This window comes from Heteronotia binoei, chromosome 2 (assembly GCF_032191835.1).
Source record: "Heteronotia binoei isolate CCM8104 ecotype False Entrance Well chromosome 2, APGP_CSIRO_Hbin_v1, whole genome shotgun sequence".
NCBI lineage: Eukaryota > Metazoa > Chordata > Lepidosauria > Squamata > Gekkonidae > Heteronotia > Heteronotia binoei.
The window spans coordinates 45,135,107-45,153,176 of NC_083224.1; the positions used below are offsets into that span (position 1 = coordinate 45,135,107).

The 18,070-nt window shown below is 42.0% G+C and overlaps 1 protein-coding gene across 2 annotated transcripts in view; it reads right to left on the reverse strand.

The window, feature by feature from the left end:
• TOP1 (DNA topoisomerase I) overlaps window positions 1–18,070 on the reverse strand; it is a 107,536-nt gene that overhangs the window by 18,220 nt on the left and 71,246 nt on the right. Inside the window, exons 8-14 of one of the 2 annotated variants that reach the window (XM_060230920.1) lie at window positions 17,897–17,998; window positions 14,056–14,171; window positions 8,324–8,445; window positions 6,179–6,301; window positions 2,338–2,525; window positions 1,546–1,690; window positions 1,085–1,228 (exon numbers count right to left, since the gene is read on the reverse strand). In XM_060230920.1, coding sequence (XP_060086903.1) covers window positions 1,085–1,228; window positions 1,546–1,690; window positions 2,338–2,525; window positions 6,179–6,301; window positions 8,324–8,445; window positions 14,056–14,171; window positions 17,897–17,998 — 940 coding nt within the window. The remainder of the gene's footprint in view (window positions 1–1,084; window positions 1,229–1,545; window positions 1,691–2,337; window positions 2,526–6,178; window positions 6,302–8,323; window positions 8,446–14,055; window positions 14,172–17,896; window positions 17,999–18,070) is intronic. The other variant, XM_060230919.1, reaches the window with a different exon arrangement.

The following is an 18,070-nucleotide window of genomic DNA, read 5'->3' on the forward strand; positions in this document are numbered from 1 at the left end:
TCAATTATTTAGCTTTTGTCTCTTTAATTTTAACAAACAGGACTATATATTTATTCATTCATCTTGGATCTGATGAAGTTTTGAAATGGCACTTTGGATCGACCCATCGTTGTCCACATGTATATTTGCAATTAATTTCTGAAATCTCTATATCCATATATTGGGAATGTATATTTGGAATTAGTGTTTTGTTGTGTATGACTGGCTATCACTAATATATTCTTATTGTTGTGTTGTTGTGCCTGTAAGCAGTGTATTTTTGATTCATATTCAATTTGTGGCAATAGCTAAACATGCATTTTCCATTGTCGCCCCCACAGTGCAGAACCAGCTTTGAGTTTTGATCTGAGCATCTTTAAGAAGGTCTCAAGGACTCGTCTGTTCATAAAAACCTTTGAAGGCTAAATTGTGAATCTGAATTTCAGACTTTAGGCTTAAAACTAAGTACTGCTAAAAAAGAGAGGGAGAGAAACTGAGTACTGCTTTGGTTTACACTGACTGACTTTTTTATTGCCTATCTGTTACCATTTGTTTTTATTAAAGGTGACTTATTTCAGGAATATATTTTCATTGAAAAGTCGATTATAAATCCCTCACCAAATAAAACCACTAAACTCAAATGCTGCAGTTTGTCTCAACAACCAGCTACATTCAGTACGGTAAAAGAAATCTTCTCCAGAGCAGCAGAGAGCTGATTTGTGGCCCACCTGTACTATCAGGCACCCTGGATGAATTATGGCAAAGGACTGCTTGTATAGACATTAGAAGTCTTTTACTGATTGCTCAAGGCGAAGGGCTTATTGGAAATGTGGGCAGCCTGCAGACACATTCATTTCAACTGGGGTTAAAATCACAAAATTGTCCTTTTATCAGAGCAGCCCCAATTCACAGGAAAGCACCTTTTGGACACTTACTGAGGATTCAGTTCAGTGGTGCGGCCAGCTCTCCTAGGCACTTGCTGTACAAGTAAACTTTGGAATCTTGCTTTGTTTCTTACCAGGATCTCAGAAGGCCAAGCTAAGGGCCAGAAGCCCTGCCTCTCTGTTTTAAAAATGCAGAAGCTGCAAAAGTGACTCATCCTTACTTTGTCAATGAAGTACAGTGCAACAGCCCTCTGCCGCACTCTCATCTCTTTGGACTTCCAGTCTTCTCGATATTGATTTCGAATCCTATCTACGCATTTCTTCAATCTCCGAGCCGTCTCATATTTCTGCCAGTCCTTCTCACCCTGCGGAGACAATCACAAAAAATATTGTGATGGCTCACTCCAGTGTTTCAAAACTGTAGTCTGGAGATAATGCGCCACTTGGAGTACTTTTTCAAGACATCCTTGTGGCTGTTTTACAGATATTACTCCATTCTTCCCAGTGCTGCTACTTATTTCAGAAGTGCATATGGAGGGGGTGGGCGGGGGAGAACCTGTTCAAGATTATACCAAGCAAACTACAGAATCACAAAGAGAAAAGAGTCCATTAGGAACAATTTCTCCCTTAAAGCATATTCAGTGTAGAGGAATAGTTTGCACAATTTCAGACAAATCATCACCTTGATTCTAGAGCTGGGGTTCAACATGATGTATTTAATAGATCCTTGGATGTTTTCTGTCCATGACACCAACCAAGTTACTTTGTTATCGTGCCGGACTTCTTTCCATTTATGTCCAGGGGGAGGAGGAGGAACTTTGGAATCCCTGCACAAGGCAAAATACATCAGAAAAAAACCAGAAATTATTACATGGTTGAAGAACTGACAGGCTTGCTTCTACAGAATTCTTCTACAGAAATCTGAAAGCAATCTGAGTCCACATTGCCTTAGCAACAAATAATGCAATGACTTTTTAACAATTTCTGGAATAATTTCCTCACCAAACCTGTAATGTGTATTTCAGTCACTATGTTTCATGACACCAACACAGCAAATTCTATTAAGTACCAAGTCTTTACCCTTCCTCCCAAAGTTAACTTTTTCCAGAAATCCCAACTTGCTTGCCTAATGAACTGCTTACTTTATTCCTTATCAGTCACAACAGACTACAGGTTATTCACTAAATTGATACAAACACTGGCTAACCCCAGCATAAGACTTTTGCAAGTGTGCAGGTATGCCTACTACAAAGTAACATCATGACATGAAGTCTTTTGTGAACAAGGACACTAAAGGCACATTTGGTGATGGTATGAGCTGCCATTCAGGGCTTGCATTTCCCACTGATGATACACTGAAGACAGACATTCTGGACAGAAAACATCAGACTCTCATGACAAAGAGGCTATCTGGGACAAGGGGCTAGAACCAAAAGTATTTCTTAGCTAGCACTGTAAACACTATCATGCTCACTTGCTACAATTGATGATGATGTCTTCAGGCATTATCCGTCTTTTCAGCATGCCCATTTTGGGATGATTGCCACGCCCTCTGAAGAGACCTGGAGGTTCAATCTTAAAATTGGCAATTCGTTCCTTGTGATTATCCATGATACAATAACCATATTCTTTTAATAATCGGTCATTCTCCTCTTTAATTTTCTGGGAAGGGCAAAAAGAAAAAAAAGGAGGGGGGAATAATTACAACACACCCAAAGCCATTACATAAATTATTCAACACCACCATTACAACAATTTCATTAAGCAGCATTCAAGTTATGCTCTGAGATCCCAATTGTGAGAGGCATTTTTATAAGTCAACTGCAAATTCTAGGCAAAGAAAGTGGCCATTGTCCCCTGAAGCTCTGCAAGCTATGATTTTCAGCAACGGATTGTAAACATCAACAGTGTGATCAGGTGTATCTGAAGTGGATATAATGTGTGTACTCAGGTTCAGATAATATATTCATATTCAGAGAATGAATACCAGAAGTCAATACCACGAGAAGGAAGTCTGCCCTCCCCCCACTGAATTCTAGATTTCTTTATTAGCAAGAATTCAGAGGAAGGAGAGACTTCAGGTATTATTTATTTATATCCTGCCTTTCTGCATTTATAAGGGCTACCAAGGCAGCTAATAATTTAAAATGGGCATGAGAAAATTACATTATAAAACCATCATAATAACATAACAATATAAATAAAACCATGCATCATTACAACTTTAAAAAATTTTTTTTTAAAGTTGTAACTCAGAGAAAAGTTAAAATACATCAAAAACAAAGACATCAGTTAGGAAGCAGGGATCACAGAAAAAATGCCAAATGAGACAAGTCTTCACCCACTGGTGGAAGACGGAAACCTGGGCAGATGAATCTCCTTGGGGAGAGAGTTTTGGCGCAATGACCAAGAAGGCCCTCTTCCAGGTTGTCTAATTTCAGACGGTGGGAGCACCTGAATCAGGACCTCTGAAGCTGACTATAATGGTCAGGAGGGTTCCTAAGTGATTAGGCAATCCCAAGGTAGGGCTGTCAAACTCCCAGACCGTGGACCACATGTGGCCCCGCCCAGAGCTTCAATCAGGCCCACGGCAACGTTTTCCCTTCCCCTCCTGTCCTCAGCCTTTGAAGCTCCAAGGCTGCCAAAGTTGCCAGCTCCTTCTGCCTTGTCTTTGCCTGATTCAGCTGGAAGCTCTTCTGGGCTTGCAAAGCTGCAAAAATGCGGAATGGATTTTCCATTAAGGTCTTCACAACCAGATAGACTATCTGGGACCAGAGACCTTAATGGAAAAATCCATTCCGTGTTTTCCTTATAACTTTGTCTGTGCTGCAATGTATTTCAATGCAGTGGAACTAAAGCAGTTTCACTTTTGCAGCATTTATGGCCAGTTGAAGTTCCTTGCCAATAAAGGGTCGATACTTCAAGCCAGCTTGTCTCTGCTGAACGATCCTGAGAACTGGTGCCTTGTGAGTACTCTAACCTGGGAACCCACAGTCAAAGGGAGATTACACCAGGGAGCCATTGCCAATCTGAGTAGACCCAGAGTGTATGGGGGTGGGGGGAGAGAAGCTTGCAATGCCCAGCCATTTTATGTTTTCCTAGACTTACAGCATTTTATATTTTTAGTTTCTGCTGTGGTCCTTGTGCTTCTTGATGTTTCCATTTTAAACAAACAATCACTAGAGTTTTAAGCATGTTTGTATTTTAAGTTTAAAAATATCTTTGTGTTTATCTGTATTCTTTATAAAGTTTATATCTCCACTACCTGGCGTTACTTTTTATGACACACATGGCTCAGCCGCACAAACTGCCATTTGTGTCAAATTCGGCCCTTGTAACAAATGAGTTCAATACCCCTGCCCCTAAGGTATGTTGACGCCAAACAATATAAGGCTCTGCAGGTCAAGACCAGCACCTTGAATTGGGCCTGGAAACAAATTGGAAGTCAATGTAAGAGGACTAAGACTAGAGTGATATGGTCCCTACAACCCACACCAGTCCACAACCTGGCTGCAGCATTCTGGACAACTAACATTTCCAAACACATCTTAAGGGCAGCAGAGTGGTAAAACTGCAGTACCACAGTCGGACCCCTCTGCTCACAACCTGAGTTTGATCCCAGCGGAAGCTGGTTCAGGTAGCCGGCTCCAGGTTGACTCAGCCTTCCATCCTTCTGAGGTCGGTAAAATGAGTACCCAGCTTGCTAGGGGGAAAGTGTAGATGACTGGGGAAGGCAATGGTAAACTACCCCGTAAAAGTCTGCTGTGAAAACATTGTGAAAGCAACGTCACCCCAGAGTTGAAAACGACAGGGAACTACCTTTACCTTTTTACATAGAGTGCACTGGAATAATCTAATCTGGGCATGTACCACAACCGCTAGATCTTTTCTGGCCAGGAAAAACCACAGCTGGCTACCCAATTGAAGCTGGTAAAAGGCACTCTTGGCCACAGCTATCACCTGCTTATCCTGCAGCAGGCCTGGGTTCAAGAACACCCCCCTCCACAGACTTGTTCATTCATGGAGAGTGCAACCTCATTCAGAACAGGCAATGCCTTAAATTTAATTTAATTTAAATCCCAAGCCAGACCTTCTGTCCACCAGCAGCACTTCTGTCTTGCCAGGATTAAGCCTCAGTATATTAGCCTGCATCCAGTCAAACTGCCTCCAGGCACTGGTTCAGGGTTTCTGCATTCTCCCTGGGATCAGCTGGAAGTGCAAGATACAGTGCTTCTTCTGTTGACTGTGGCTCCTCATTGAGTCCATGCACAGCAACCGAGACAGGTTTGCCACTGGGTCTTGTATGAAATTACACTAACACAGGACAAAGAGGCAAAGAATTCCCTGCCAGGAGTGCATCTGCACTCCTGCAGACATCACTCATACTGCTACCAAGCAGCAAAACAAGAATGTGCCCTACTTCTATTCCAATCTTAATAAGAGGAGGGAAAATCCATAACCCCGCCCCCCCCTAAAAAATTGAATATATAAATGCTGCAAGTCTATTCCTTGCTCACACCCACCACTGGGAAGATTTTGAGTCCTGGCATTCCAGGGCTTTAAAATAAATGAGAAATCCATTTTCCCCAGCTTCTTCAAGGCTGAGCGACTCAAAAATCATTACTGAAAGATGCCAAACAAAGGCAAGTACCATAAGCTCTTACTGAAATCCAGTTATTCAGGTGACAATATCAGCATTGCAAATAGATCAACCAAGAAACACCAAGGAGCTGGGGGGGGGAGGAGGGAGATGAGAAATTATTTTATATGTAACACACACTCCAAGGGATTTGTAAATGCCAGTTTCTTAATAAGTTTCTCTTGAATATTACCTGTAACACCCTGACAAAGTACACAGTCCAGAAACAAAACTGAAGTCGGCTGAAGCACATTAGCAAGGATCAAACACCTTCAACCTCCGAAGGCTGAGGGAACAGCAAGCTTTTGCCAGACCAGGAGATTTCAGTTAATCTACTCAGTGAAATGGAGATGACTATTTGATCCAGTGGACTAAGAACAGGTGGCACAGAAAGAAAGCATTCGGATCATAATTTATGGGGTTTTTTTGGGGGGGGGGGTTGTTGTCAAGTCACAGCTGGCTTATGGCAATCCCATAGGGTTTTCAAGGCAAGAGCGGTTCAGAGGCGTTTAGTTCCTTAGTTCCATGTTGCAACCCTGGTATTTCTTGGAAGTCTCCCATCCAAATACTGAGCAGGGTGGTCTCTGCTTAGCTTCCAAGATCTGGTGAAATTGGGCTAGCTGGGTCAGGGTTTTGTTCCTTGTGGGGGGAAACAACCCTTTCTAAGTAAAATTACCTGTTTTTCCTCCTTGGTCATTTGTTTCCTGGCTTCTGTTTGAGCTTTGAAATACTGACTCATATGGGTGAAGTCACACTTGCTGAGGCTACTAATGGTACTCTTTTCTTCTGGGGTCATTTCCTGAAAGGGGAAAAATACATATATATACACCTTGAAAGCATTCTTAAGCGTTAGAGGAAAGGAATTGCGTTTGACCCTAATTCTTAGTAAATTCAGTTTGGAAGTTGCCATTATAAAGAAAAACTACAACATAATAATACGGGTTAACTCCAGAAAACAAGTATACAGAAAAAGAATGGTAAAAAGAGTTTTTGAGGTTGCATCTTGGAGTCTTCCTGGCATTGATCAATACAACGCGCTTCACTGTACAATGTAAATGCAATGTCATGAACATGAAGCTATACGGAAACGAAAAGCTATGCACCAAAGAAAAGCTAACCCTGCAGTCACAATGCTACATTTCAAATATATTCATATCATTTAATGCTGCTTAGAAGACTTTTTGAAACACAAAATTTGTGCTCTTTTCTGGATGAGGAATGGGATGGACAGATGAAAACAGACACAGGATTGAAAGGAAGGAATCTCAGAACTACTGCCGTACTCAGCCAAGTCACACCCCTGGATTCTGGAAACTCTTTTTTGCTAACTACTGAGTTTTTGCCACACACACTGACCATGACGCATGAGGTTTTTCCCCTCTCAGTTTTTAAGAAAAAGATCTTCACAATGTCCACCTTGCCTCCTACTTCTGAGGGAAGGGTGATGAACAAAGGATTGCCAGAAGTTACTCTAAACAGTTAAACTGAGATTGGACTCATTCAAGGATATTCAAATAAGCTTCAAAGCCAACTGAGAGTCTGGATTTCCCTCATCTAGGTTTACATGCTGCTCAGTTGCTCCTGATGTGTGGTGTTACACACCACCTTGATCCTACCTCACCCATTCCTCAGTTATTGGAAAGTTCAGGCATCTCAACAACCCAGGTCATCTGTGCCAACTCAGTTAGTGTACTGGGCATATTCATTTCAGTATTAAGATTCTATTATTTTGAATTTCCTTCTTTTATATCCTACCTTTCTCCCCCATGGGGACCCAAAGTGGTTTGTGTCTGTTTTCTTTCTATTTTATCCTCAGAACAACACTATGAGGTAGTTAGGCTGGCCCAAAGACCCCAGTGAGCGGGTCTCAAACCTGGGTTTTTCAGTCTCTGTGCTTGGAGGGGGTGGGGGAGAAGAAGACCACCTCATTACAGAAGTGTTAGGCAGAAAGGTGTACCACTGGTTAATTCAACAGAAAAGCCTAATTTCTCTCACATATCTGGCAGTACTTGAAACAATTCTCAAATAGCAGGCACTAGGCTTGATGTCTCCACTGCACTCATGCACATCCAGATTTGGCTTTAAATCCACACACACCCCAGCCTGGGTAAATTTCCAGGAATTTAGGAAGCTTTCTTAAGAATCTCAAACCGCTACTTAATAGACAGAACCCTGGAAGTGACAAACAGCAATGCAATTAAGTAGTCTGCTCCTAAAATTGCAAAACAAAAACAAAAACAGCTTTAAATACAAAGACATTTTCTATTCACCACATGGAGCAGAGACACTGAATACAATACAGCCCACAGACTTGCATTACAAAAATGACTTGAAGCTTTTACCTCCCTTACCATGACTTGACATTCTTTCTGCCCATACCCCTCCTGTGTCCTCAGAGACTCAAATCTACAAGCCTGTAGCTTCCTCACATTTTTCTCCCCTTCCCATTATATGAGGTTTTCCCTCTCCCTTCTTTTCTAACCAAACTGTTTTATTACATGTTCTCTGCATCCCTCCCCAGATCACTTTCTCTTCTTCCTTGACCATTTCAAGCCTGCACCGTTTCTGTTTGATGGCTCAAAACAAGGGGTGGCTGTTGGGAAACGAGACAGGCAACATAAGCAAGATCATGTTCCAATAAAATGAAAAGAGCAGACTGAAAAGCAGAATGTTAATGCAGCACTCTAAGGGTTTCAATGAGGTACCAAGTAAGGACAAGGCATCTACTGCTCCATTAGAAGCAACAGTTACTCACTATGGACAACCAGTCAGATGGAAAATTGGACACCAGCTTTATCCCTACGCTTCCATGATGCCATACCTTTCGCCAGTCTTTAAAGAAGTTTTTCCTGAAGATGTCCTTTGTAGTGTATTCATGATCAAGCATTTTTGCAAAGAACGTGGCAACTTCTTCTGCTTTGGGACTCAGCTTCATGACTTTACCTACGACAACAAGTGCAACTGATCAGCTGGGGAGGATAAAGCGACAGCATCCTACAGACAATCAACCCCTCAACCAGTCTACTACTCTTACCTCGGAGTGAAAGGATCCAGGAACATCCCTACCCAGCGTTGGCCCTCTGTGAATATACAATGCACAGCTAGAATAATGACCCTACAAACAAGTTATCGCATATCCCTGTGTTTCAAGGCAAGGTGGGGCTCAAAAGAGGAATGCTGTAATGGAGGTCGCCTGCATTCTACTGGAGACAGCACAATTTAAAATGTCTAACCTAATATAACACATTGGCATTAGCTAAAGAAGGAGAATAAAAATGCTGTTGTTCCAGTTCAAAACATTTTCAGGACCAAGTGAAATTGAGATTTTTTTTTTTTAGGATATATCTTTTAGCTCCTTAAGAAGATACTGGAACGTGTCAGTACACTAAGATTAGAAACTGGTCTCTGGCTTGTAAATGGCAAATTCTGGATGGCCAGATCAGAGAAGATCAACACTCAGTAGGCAAGGACTGCTGCTATGTGGCCACAAAATGGCTTCATCCCTGTACTTCAACTATTTCTATAGAAGCCTTTGTCTCTTTCACTGTGTGCATTCAACATCTCTTACCTTTTCCTCAGCAGATGTACACTAAGATATATCTGCACAGACTGCAGCCAACTCATTTTTGTCTTTCCAAAGACAGCAACTGGAAACTTTAGAAATGTATTTTTACACCCCCAAACTGGCTAGACATGAAGCCTTGGGGGTGGGGGCCCCATGGCATGTCAAAGCAGTAGGCACAGGACACCAGCATGGATTGGCCGGCGGATGGGTAGCTGCTCTCATTTCAGAAAAATTAGATAAGGACATATGCATCACCACACTGTACTTCCATTTTACCCACCATTTCTATGTTATCATACATCATATCACTAGCATCAGAATCATTCACACTGGGCCAGTTTTGTGGCATGTCACGGTATATAGGTAATTCTAACTCATCCAGCTCAAGTAGTAAAAGGCTGCCCAAGCAATCTTTCAGAGATTCATGCCCTCTTTCCCCTTGAGTGAGGCAGCATAATGAAGGCTCAGCATGAAACTAGCTGTGTGGAAAAGCAGCTAGAGGGGGGAGCAGCTGCTACATCAATGCTCCACAGACCTAAGGCCTCCTTTTCCAGGTGTCTAACACAGGCTCAGGCTGTGCTACTGTTCCACTAGCTTCCACTCTCCAGTGCAGCCAGGAAAGGCTTTTGCCAGCATTTCACAGCTAGAGCAAAGGGGGACAATTATTGTACTTGCCAACGACCTTTTAAAGAGTTGGCAATATTTTGGAACGGTGAACTTGTGATAAATTTCTGCCGCTGCTCATGCTGGAATGGTTCTCTTTCAAGAGGCCTACTGCCATCTTGCAGAACTGAAAAGGACAAGTCCTTTTGTGGATCAAAAACTGGCTAATTAACAGGAAACAGAGAATGAGTATAAATGGGCAATTTTCAGAGGGGAGGGTGGTAAGCAGTGGGGTACTGCGGGGCTCAGTACTGGGTCCGATGCTTTTTAGCTTGTTTATTAATGATCTGGAGTTGGGAGTAAGCAGTGAAGTGGCTAAGTTTGCAGATGACACTAAATTGTTCATAGTGAGAACCAGAGAGGATTGTGAGGCACTCCAAAGGGATCTGTCGAGGCTGGGCGAGTGGGCATCAGCATGGCAAATGAGGTTCAATGTGACCAAGTGCACATTGGGGCCAAAAATCCTAACTATAAATACAAGTTGATGGGGTGTGAACTGGTGGAGACTGACAAAGAGAGAGATCTTTGGGTCATGGTAGATAACTCACTGAAAATGTCGAGACAGTGTGCAACTGCAATAAAAAAGGCCAATGCTACGCTGGGAATTATTAGGAAGGGAATTGAAAACAAATCAGCCAGTATCATAATGCTCTTGTATAAATCAATGTTGCAGCCTCATTTGGAATACTGCGTATAATTCTGGTCACCGCACCTCAAAAAAAAAATTATAGCATTGGGAAAAGTGCAAAAAAGGGCAACTAGAATGATTGCAAAGTTGGAACACTTTCCTTATGAAGAAAGGTTAAAATGCTTGGGGCTCTTTAGGTTGGAGAAACGTCAACTGAGGGGTGACATGATCGAGGTTTACAAGATTATGCATTGGATAGAGAAGGTAGAGAAAGAAGTACTTTTCTCCCTTTCTCACAATACGAGAACTCGTGGGCATTCAATTAAATTCCTGAGCAGTTGGGTTAGAACGGATGAAAGGAAGTACTTCTTCACCCAAAGGGTGATTAACACATGGAATTCACTGTCACAGGAGGTGGTGGCAACTGCAAGCATAGATAGCTTCAAGAGGGGATTGGATAAACATATGGAGCATAGGTTCATCAATGGCTATTAGCCACAGCATATTGTTGGAACTCTCTGTCTGGGGCAGTGTTGCTCCATATTCTTGGTGCTTGGGAGGGGGGCACAGTGGGAAGGCTTCAAGTGTCCTGGCCTCACTGATGGACCTCCTGATGGCACCTGGGGTTTTTGGCCACTGTGTGACACAGAGTGTTGGAATGAATGGGCCACTGGCCTGATCCAGCATGGCTTCTCTTATGTTACCACCACTTGAATGGGCAAAGTAGAACTAAAACAAAGGTTATAGCAACATTACAAGCATAGAGGCAATCAAGTCAGAATCTAGGAAGCTTGGGGTTAGGTCTTATGGTACAGAGGCAACAAAGTCACAGTGCATCATATCTTGAAGCTAGAGGTAATTTAAATTAGTTGACTGGTTTGTTTCGGTGATTCTTTAGTCCAAGCCTATGTGGGCTAAGTTGCTCAACTTTTTTGCTCCAAATGCTAAGTAGTTTTTAGAAGCAGGACTGCAGCAAATGAGGCTGCGATTCTCCGGCATCTGGACCAGAACAGTCATAAGTATAACAAGAAATTTGTGCTTTATAGAGTATTTTACTGAAAATCAACTGAATAAACAGCTATATTATTCCTAATTTGGGAGTCAGTTGTGCTTCTAGATAGTTTTTTCTTTCTCTCTGCTAGCTCAGGTGGTCACTACAGTGATCTGATGACACAGAGCCAGGTAAGCCATGGAGATGGGTGGACGCCAAATGGACAAGAATAGTCTCTGTTATTGAAAGTATCTTTTATTAGAAGCCAGGAATCAGCCAAGTGCAGAAACACCATTCTCAAAGGCAATGTATTTTGATGTCATCTATGAACTTGTCTTCGGTCCTTGGGAAGATAGCAAACTGCTGAACGTCAATATACCACTTTCTACCTGGCTTCAGACAAGTACTCGCTGTCCCAAATGAAGACAATGGAAGCACCTCCATCAAAAGATGCATATAGTCCATTTCACAGAAGCTGGATAAGCTCCATAAGAAGCACCTGCAGAAGCCCAATTCCGCACACAGGTCTATCCCTATCTTGAGCTGGAACAACAGTGTTGACTTAAGACTTTGAAATGAAGAGCGCTTTCAGATAAAGCATCCCTGCTGTTTCACTCTCTCCATACATAGAGAAATATAAGAAATAAAAGCAGTGTTTCTGAAAGGGTTCCCCTAATGGAACACACCATCAGCATTATAAACAGAATGGCATTTCAGCCACTTTTCCTAAAGCTTTCTCTGAGAACTTGTAATTTTCACTCCTGAACTGCTGCTGTAAATGCCCTGTGTTACCAACCCTGGACAACTGGACTATTGGTTTTTGCTTTGCTAGCCACCTTTAAAGAGACATAGGAGGATATATTTTAAATAAATCTATAAATTGTACCTTCTCTCTGTACCAGTCACACAGCCACCCTATGCCAGAAGAAAAAGGGATCTGAAGTCCTAAACAGGGTTCCTGATATAAATTGCTTTGTCCTGAGAACTTGAAGGAAGTAGAAAAGGGGTTGAGTGAACTAACACATTGTGACCTCCTGGGTCTAACCTCCATTGCATGGTTTGTGGGGCCAGGGAACCACTGGATAGCTGATATACCCAATGCTATACCAACCCCTGATGAAACCTCTTCTGGAAATCAATGGACTGCCAGTATGGAAGGGCTTCTCACAAATGCTTCCCCCTTCCTCTGAATCCTTCCTGCTGCCTACCTAGTTGCCCCATCCAAGCATCCTGAAAAGATGAAACCAGCACATAAAGGCTAGTTTTACACAGACCTGCTGACTACCCAGTTGGGGAACAGCATGATTTCCATTCTCATGCCAATGCTGAGCAAGAAAGTACCTTCCTCCCCTAGCATGGCCAGACTGTTCCATGCAGCTCCATACCCATACTGTTTCCAAGGCTCCTTTCTGCAGCTCAAGAGCCCTTTAACCATGACTAGGGTTTGTTTTGTCCCTTTTTATTCTGAAGTATGAATTTCTGGAAAAGTTTTAGACAGAAACACTTGCCTACCTTAAATAAGTAGTAGATGGATTTGAATTTTACATTCTGAGATAATGACAGCACGTACAGTTTAAGCCAGGTAAATTTAGGGAGAAGCTTTCATACTTTACTAGAAACTGACTGTGCTATCATAAGCAAACACAGATATATAGGAGGATGCCTTGAAAAGTGGTAGCTAAGCCCTGGCTGTACTGAATGTGGTACACATTTGAGCCCAATAGTAACTGATGACTAACAGTGGGTGTGGCTAGCACTTTTAAGTGTTGCCAGTCAAATGCACAACTGACTTTCTTGGTAGTGCCAGAAGCACCAAAGGATTCAGCAGTATAGGTGTATCAATGGGAAAGACTAACAGCAAATCAGCCTGTCCATTATCTACATCCTTGCAGCCCTGATACAAATATACCTATGTTTAATGTACTGATTCTTCTTCTCAATTACTGTTTTCATGACAAGAGTCATCAACAGTGAGGCATCACACACTAAAAGGGAAGCCTAAAGTTTACTTCCTGAGTTACTGATTCGTAAAGCTGCTTTATGGAGGTTTGCCTCCTGCCCCAAGCATTATGGGATCATGCTTCTTCCATATTGTTGTAAAGCAAATGCACATGTGTACACACCTACTATAACCACTCCACTTCATCTAGGTTTACATGCTGCTCAGCTGCTCCTGATGTGTGGTATTACACACCTTTGTTATAAACTCTAGAAGAGTAATGATGATGATAATGATATTGGATTTATATCCCATCCTCTACTCTGAATCTCAGAGTGGCTCACAATCTCCTTTGCCTTCCTCCCCCACAAACACCCTGTGAAGTAGGTGGGGCTGAGAAAACTCTCCCAGAAGCTCCCCTTTCAAGGACAACTTTGCAAGAGCTATGGCTGACCCAAGGCCATTCCAGCAGGTGCAAGTGGAGGAGTGAGGAATCAAACCCGGTTTTCCCAGATAAGAGTCTGTGCACTTAACCACTACACCAAATGTGTTGCAGTCACACATTCTATGAATATTAGAGATGAATGAAGTAGATTTTTGCTTTGAAAAACTCAGGCCACAACATTTTCCCCATTTAAAATCTTTTCTGCTTTTATTATAAAGCAGTGTTACACTCCTCTAAATCAATGGGCTTAGAATGGTTATCTGCTTGAGATCACATTGGATAAAATTTTTTTCCATGGAGTGCCACTTTTTTAACAGCTTACCATCATAGTAGAATTTGACATTTTCAGGCAAAGGTTCATACGGCGGTGCAAACACAGGACCTTTGTGCTCCAAGAACTTCCACTTAATACCTTCAGGATAGCGTTCTTCTTCCCACCTTTAAGACAGAGGGAAATGAAAGTGTGGGTCTATTTAACCATTGTCATGTAGATGTAAGCACTCCAAAGAATCAGACATGGATCTCTCATCTGTTCTTCAAAATCAGCCCAAGTACGCTGACTTCTTACGCTTGATTTTAACCAGAAGTTGGCAGTTCATTGAAAAATGATGTAGCAGTTACTGTTTTCAGGCATTCATTCCAGTTAAAGTTTAATCTGGACAGCTAAATGGTTGCGTAACACAATTACATCCATGCCTGGTTATTATAAGATGCCAGTACTTCTGATGTTCTTACAAGCACTGAAGCCAGACAAAACATGGCAGACTTCACCAATGTCACTTCTAGCAAAAACCAAAAAAAGGTGTATATTTTATTTTCATTACTGCATACCACCTTGGTCAAGATTTAAACCAGCTAATGAGAAGCTTCAGCCTTGGGACTGTCCCACTAATGGCAGAGTCTCCCGCTAGGATAAGGGCCTTGCTCAGAAGAGCGGTTGCATCCTGCTGGTGGGAAGGCACTTTGGATCGAAGGAAAGCTCTGCCACTAGTGGAATGGAAGCCTAGTTTCCTAACCAGTATAAAAGCAATCTGCAATGTCACTTCCAGTTAAGGAGCTCTTCCTAGAAAAAGATGAGCTGCAGAGCAAAATTAGGATTGGATCGACAGACCCAAGCTTGTAATGTTTACTGCAGCTGTCTAAAATTCTGCATGACTCTAATGATTTCAACAGAATTCTTTTTTTTGCATTAAAACAAAACCTGTACTTTTAACAAGGGCTTAAATTCTCAATACAACTGCAGAAAACTTTGGTTAAGCTTGAATACAGTTCTTCTCCAGCATGTGATCAAAGAGATATGTTGATTCCACCCTTCCACTGGAATATGTAGCTCAAGAGTGACACTGGTGGCTGTTTCAGATAATATAGGCATAAAAGCATCCTTTTCTCTTCCTCACTGTGTATACATCATATAAAAGCAAACAGCAGGGAGCTGTGATCGGCCCTTACACCTCAACAACTCCTGGTAGGTATACACAAGTGGTGATGGTAGGGGAGGATGTTTAGCTACATTAGAAAACACAGAAGAATAAAAGACATTAGCAACACTTTTAACATGTACCTACATCTATCACCTGACATATGAAGCAGCTACAGCAGGTATGACCATCTGAAAATGATACCAATAAGGATAAAAAGGAATATTGGAAGCAGCCCAGAATGCCACACAGAGCCCTATTTTAGAAGTGGTAACACTAAGTCAGAGGATTAGTGACTCAATGGTTGAGTGCCAAACTGCAGGCCTTTCACTAGACTCCCAAGCATTCTCTTTCCTCAGCTAAGCCATTCCCATCTTACAGCAGGAAACCAGACGTCAGACCTAACATTAGAGTGGTTGCTAAGAAAACCGCTTGCTTTCATTTGACTTCACAGCAGGGGGTTGGCAGCGCTCTCCTCATACGAAATCCTTTAATGACCCCCAACCAAACTGTTTCAACGCAGCCATCATCCCACCATCCTGAATGCCACTGCTGGATCATGGGCTTCCACCTAGTCTCCTTTGCATGGAGCTGGCATTACAACCTGGACATCTACATCCACATTCTGGGAATAAATCTGAGGGGATAGGCTAAATTCCTGCAGCTCTTGTCTGAAAGAAGGGTCAGTTCATGGCAGCATTTCCTGTATTTGGAATAGAGGTGTGGGAGCTTCAATAGTGAAAAAAATGTTGAGATAACCCTCTCAACAGAAGTATAACAAAGCTGTGAATGTTATCACCCTAAAATTCAAATTGTAGTGTAAAATCACTGAGATCATCTTCAGTCAGACAACTGAGATCATCTTCAATCAAAATGCTGGAGGATGCAGTTCCAGGCAGAGCTAGACACTGAGTAGATGATGCTACAGAAGAACCAGTTCCTTAAGTAAGAGAGTTCAGGTATCTCTCGACTCATGATTCTATACAGAAATAGTCCTTCATGCATTTCACAGCAAAACCCCCATGTGACTGGAAGTAGTGCCCAAGTCCAGTTTTCTGACTTAAGTACCAATAAGAAAGATACATACAATAGTCAATGGACATTGCCTGCACATATAAGGCAAGAACTTTCTAAATTTAGACATGTTTAAGTCCTGTTGATCTCAGTAGGAAAGGAAATGCTCTGTCACCGAAATAAACAGAACATTAATTTTTGAACTGTACCCATTCTGTTTTACATGTCTTTTTAAAAGCAAGTGTGTGAACCAGCACTAGGTGAAGATCAGAATGCGATCATTAGGAAAAGCCCAGTCTTGAGAGGTGAGCCAGGAACAAACACTTTTCATTAACAGCAGATACAGATGGGCCTAGGAAACAACAGCAGGGAGGCAATCTAAACAACTGCAGTGCTTAGCAAAAACACACCTCTGAGCGTACAGCTTTATTAGCCAGTCAGCATGGCTTTCGGGGATCTGGCAGAGCTAACAGGAGCCTGGCTGCCAAACCCGGAAAGCAGGAGAAAATAAGACAGAGGCTGGCTAATGTTCAAGAATGGTTATAACAAAGGGATTGTGATAACGGAATTATAGAAAATGATTTAGATGCAAAAAAAAGATGGTGAAAGGTTTCAGCTCAGATCTCCTAACTCAATCGTTTTTACATCTTCAAAGACCATTAAAAATGAGAGAGATCAAGTTATTCTATGCATGGTCCAACCTGACAGAGAGAGAAACAAGAGACTGCCACTATACAGTTATAAACCTGATGGGGAATACTGCATCTTGAAAGTAAGAAAAAAAAGATCAATGGCGAAAGGAGCAATTAGGGCCGACAATAATAAAGCAGCAGCAAATCTCCATTTGACAGGGAGCTGAGCCCCAGACTGTCATGGATCTGAGATGTAAATCTGTACACCTTTTTGTAAAAAGATTATTTACATCTTATAGCATATTTTACATTTTTAAGTGTACACAAGAAATATGAATGTTAGAAGTCAGGGCTATACACAAATCCAGCTACCAGAGGCCACTGCTGAGGCATGGAAAGGGAGGCAGCAGCTAGGCACTCTTCTGTTGCACCTGGACCAGCTCCATTAATGGAGATTGTGCTCCTTTGCTCTTAGCAGCAGTGGCAGGAAGCTTTAAAGACTGGAGAGGATACTGAAGCATTTGCTTCTTAGTACCTCTTTGGTCACTACAACTGCAGAGAAGGGAGCAGTTAGTAGTACTGTTGAAGAAGACCTTCCCTTTTATAGACCAACAACTTTCAGCAACTGATGTAAATTCAGCAAAAGTTCCAGACAATGGTGTAGAGCTTTTCACTCCATGGCTCAAAGGAGGAATACAACCACAGCAGAAGCAGCGGGAAGACCATGAGGAGAAGAGATAGGGTAGAGGAACAGTGACCACCCCAGAAGTGCACAGGTATTATAAAGTGTCAGTTGCCAAGACTCTAATGGAAGATACATTTCAGGATGAATTATAAAAGCAAAAATGGAGTATTACAGGATAAAGAAATGAGAAAGAGGTTTAAGATACGAAGCAGTGGATTCTCCCTCAACAATGAACTCTACTGAAATCAGAAGCTATTCCCATATTTTTATGGCTAGGAGGGAGAGAAAATTCAGAGTGTTGTTGTGTGCAATTGGAAACCATTCTGTATCAGCAGGTGAGATGATTCAGGTGTAATGGAAAACAGCTGGCTATTAGCTGAAATATCCCATATTGGGGGGGGGGGGAGTGTTTACCATTTCCATTTCTGTTCCTCTTCTTTTTTTGTTTTCTTCTTCTTCATATCCCTTTCAGGAGGCTTCTTATCTTTGCTCTTTATTTTCTTGGGTTTGCTGTCCTGCAAGATTGATAAGAACAAAGGAATAGACAGCAGTTATAAAAAGACATCCTTAAATACAAAACAAATGATA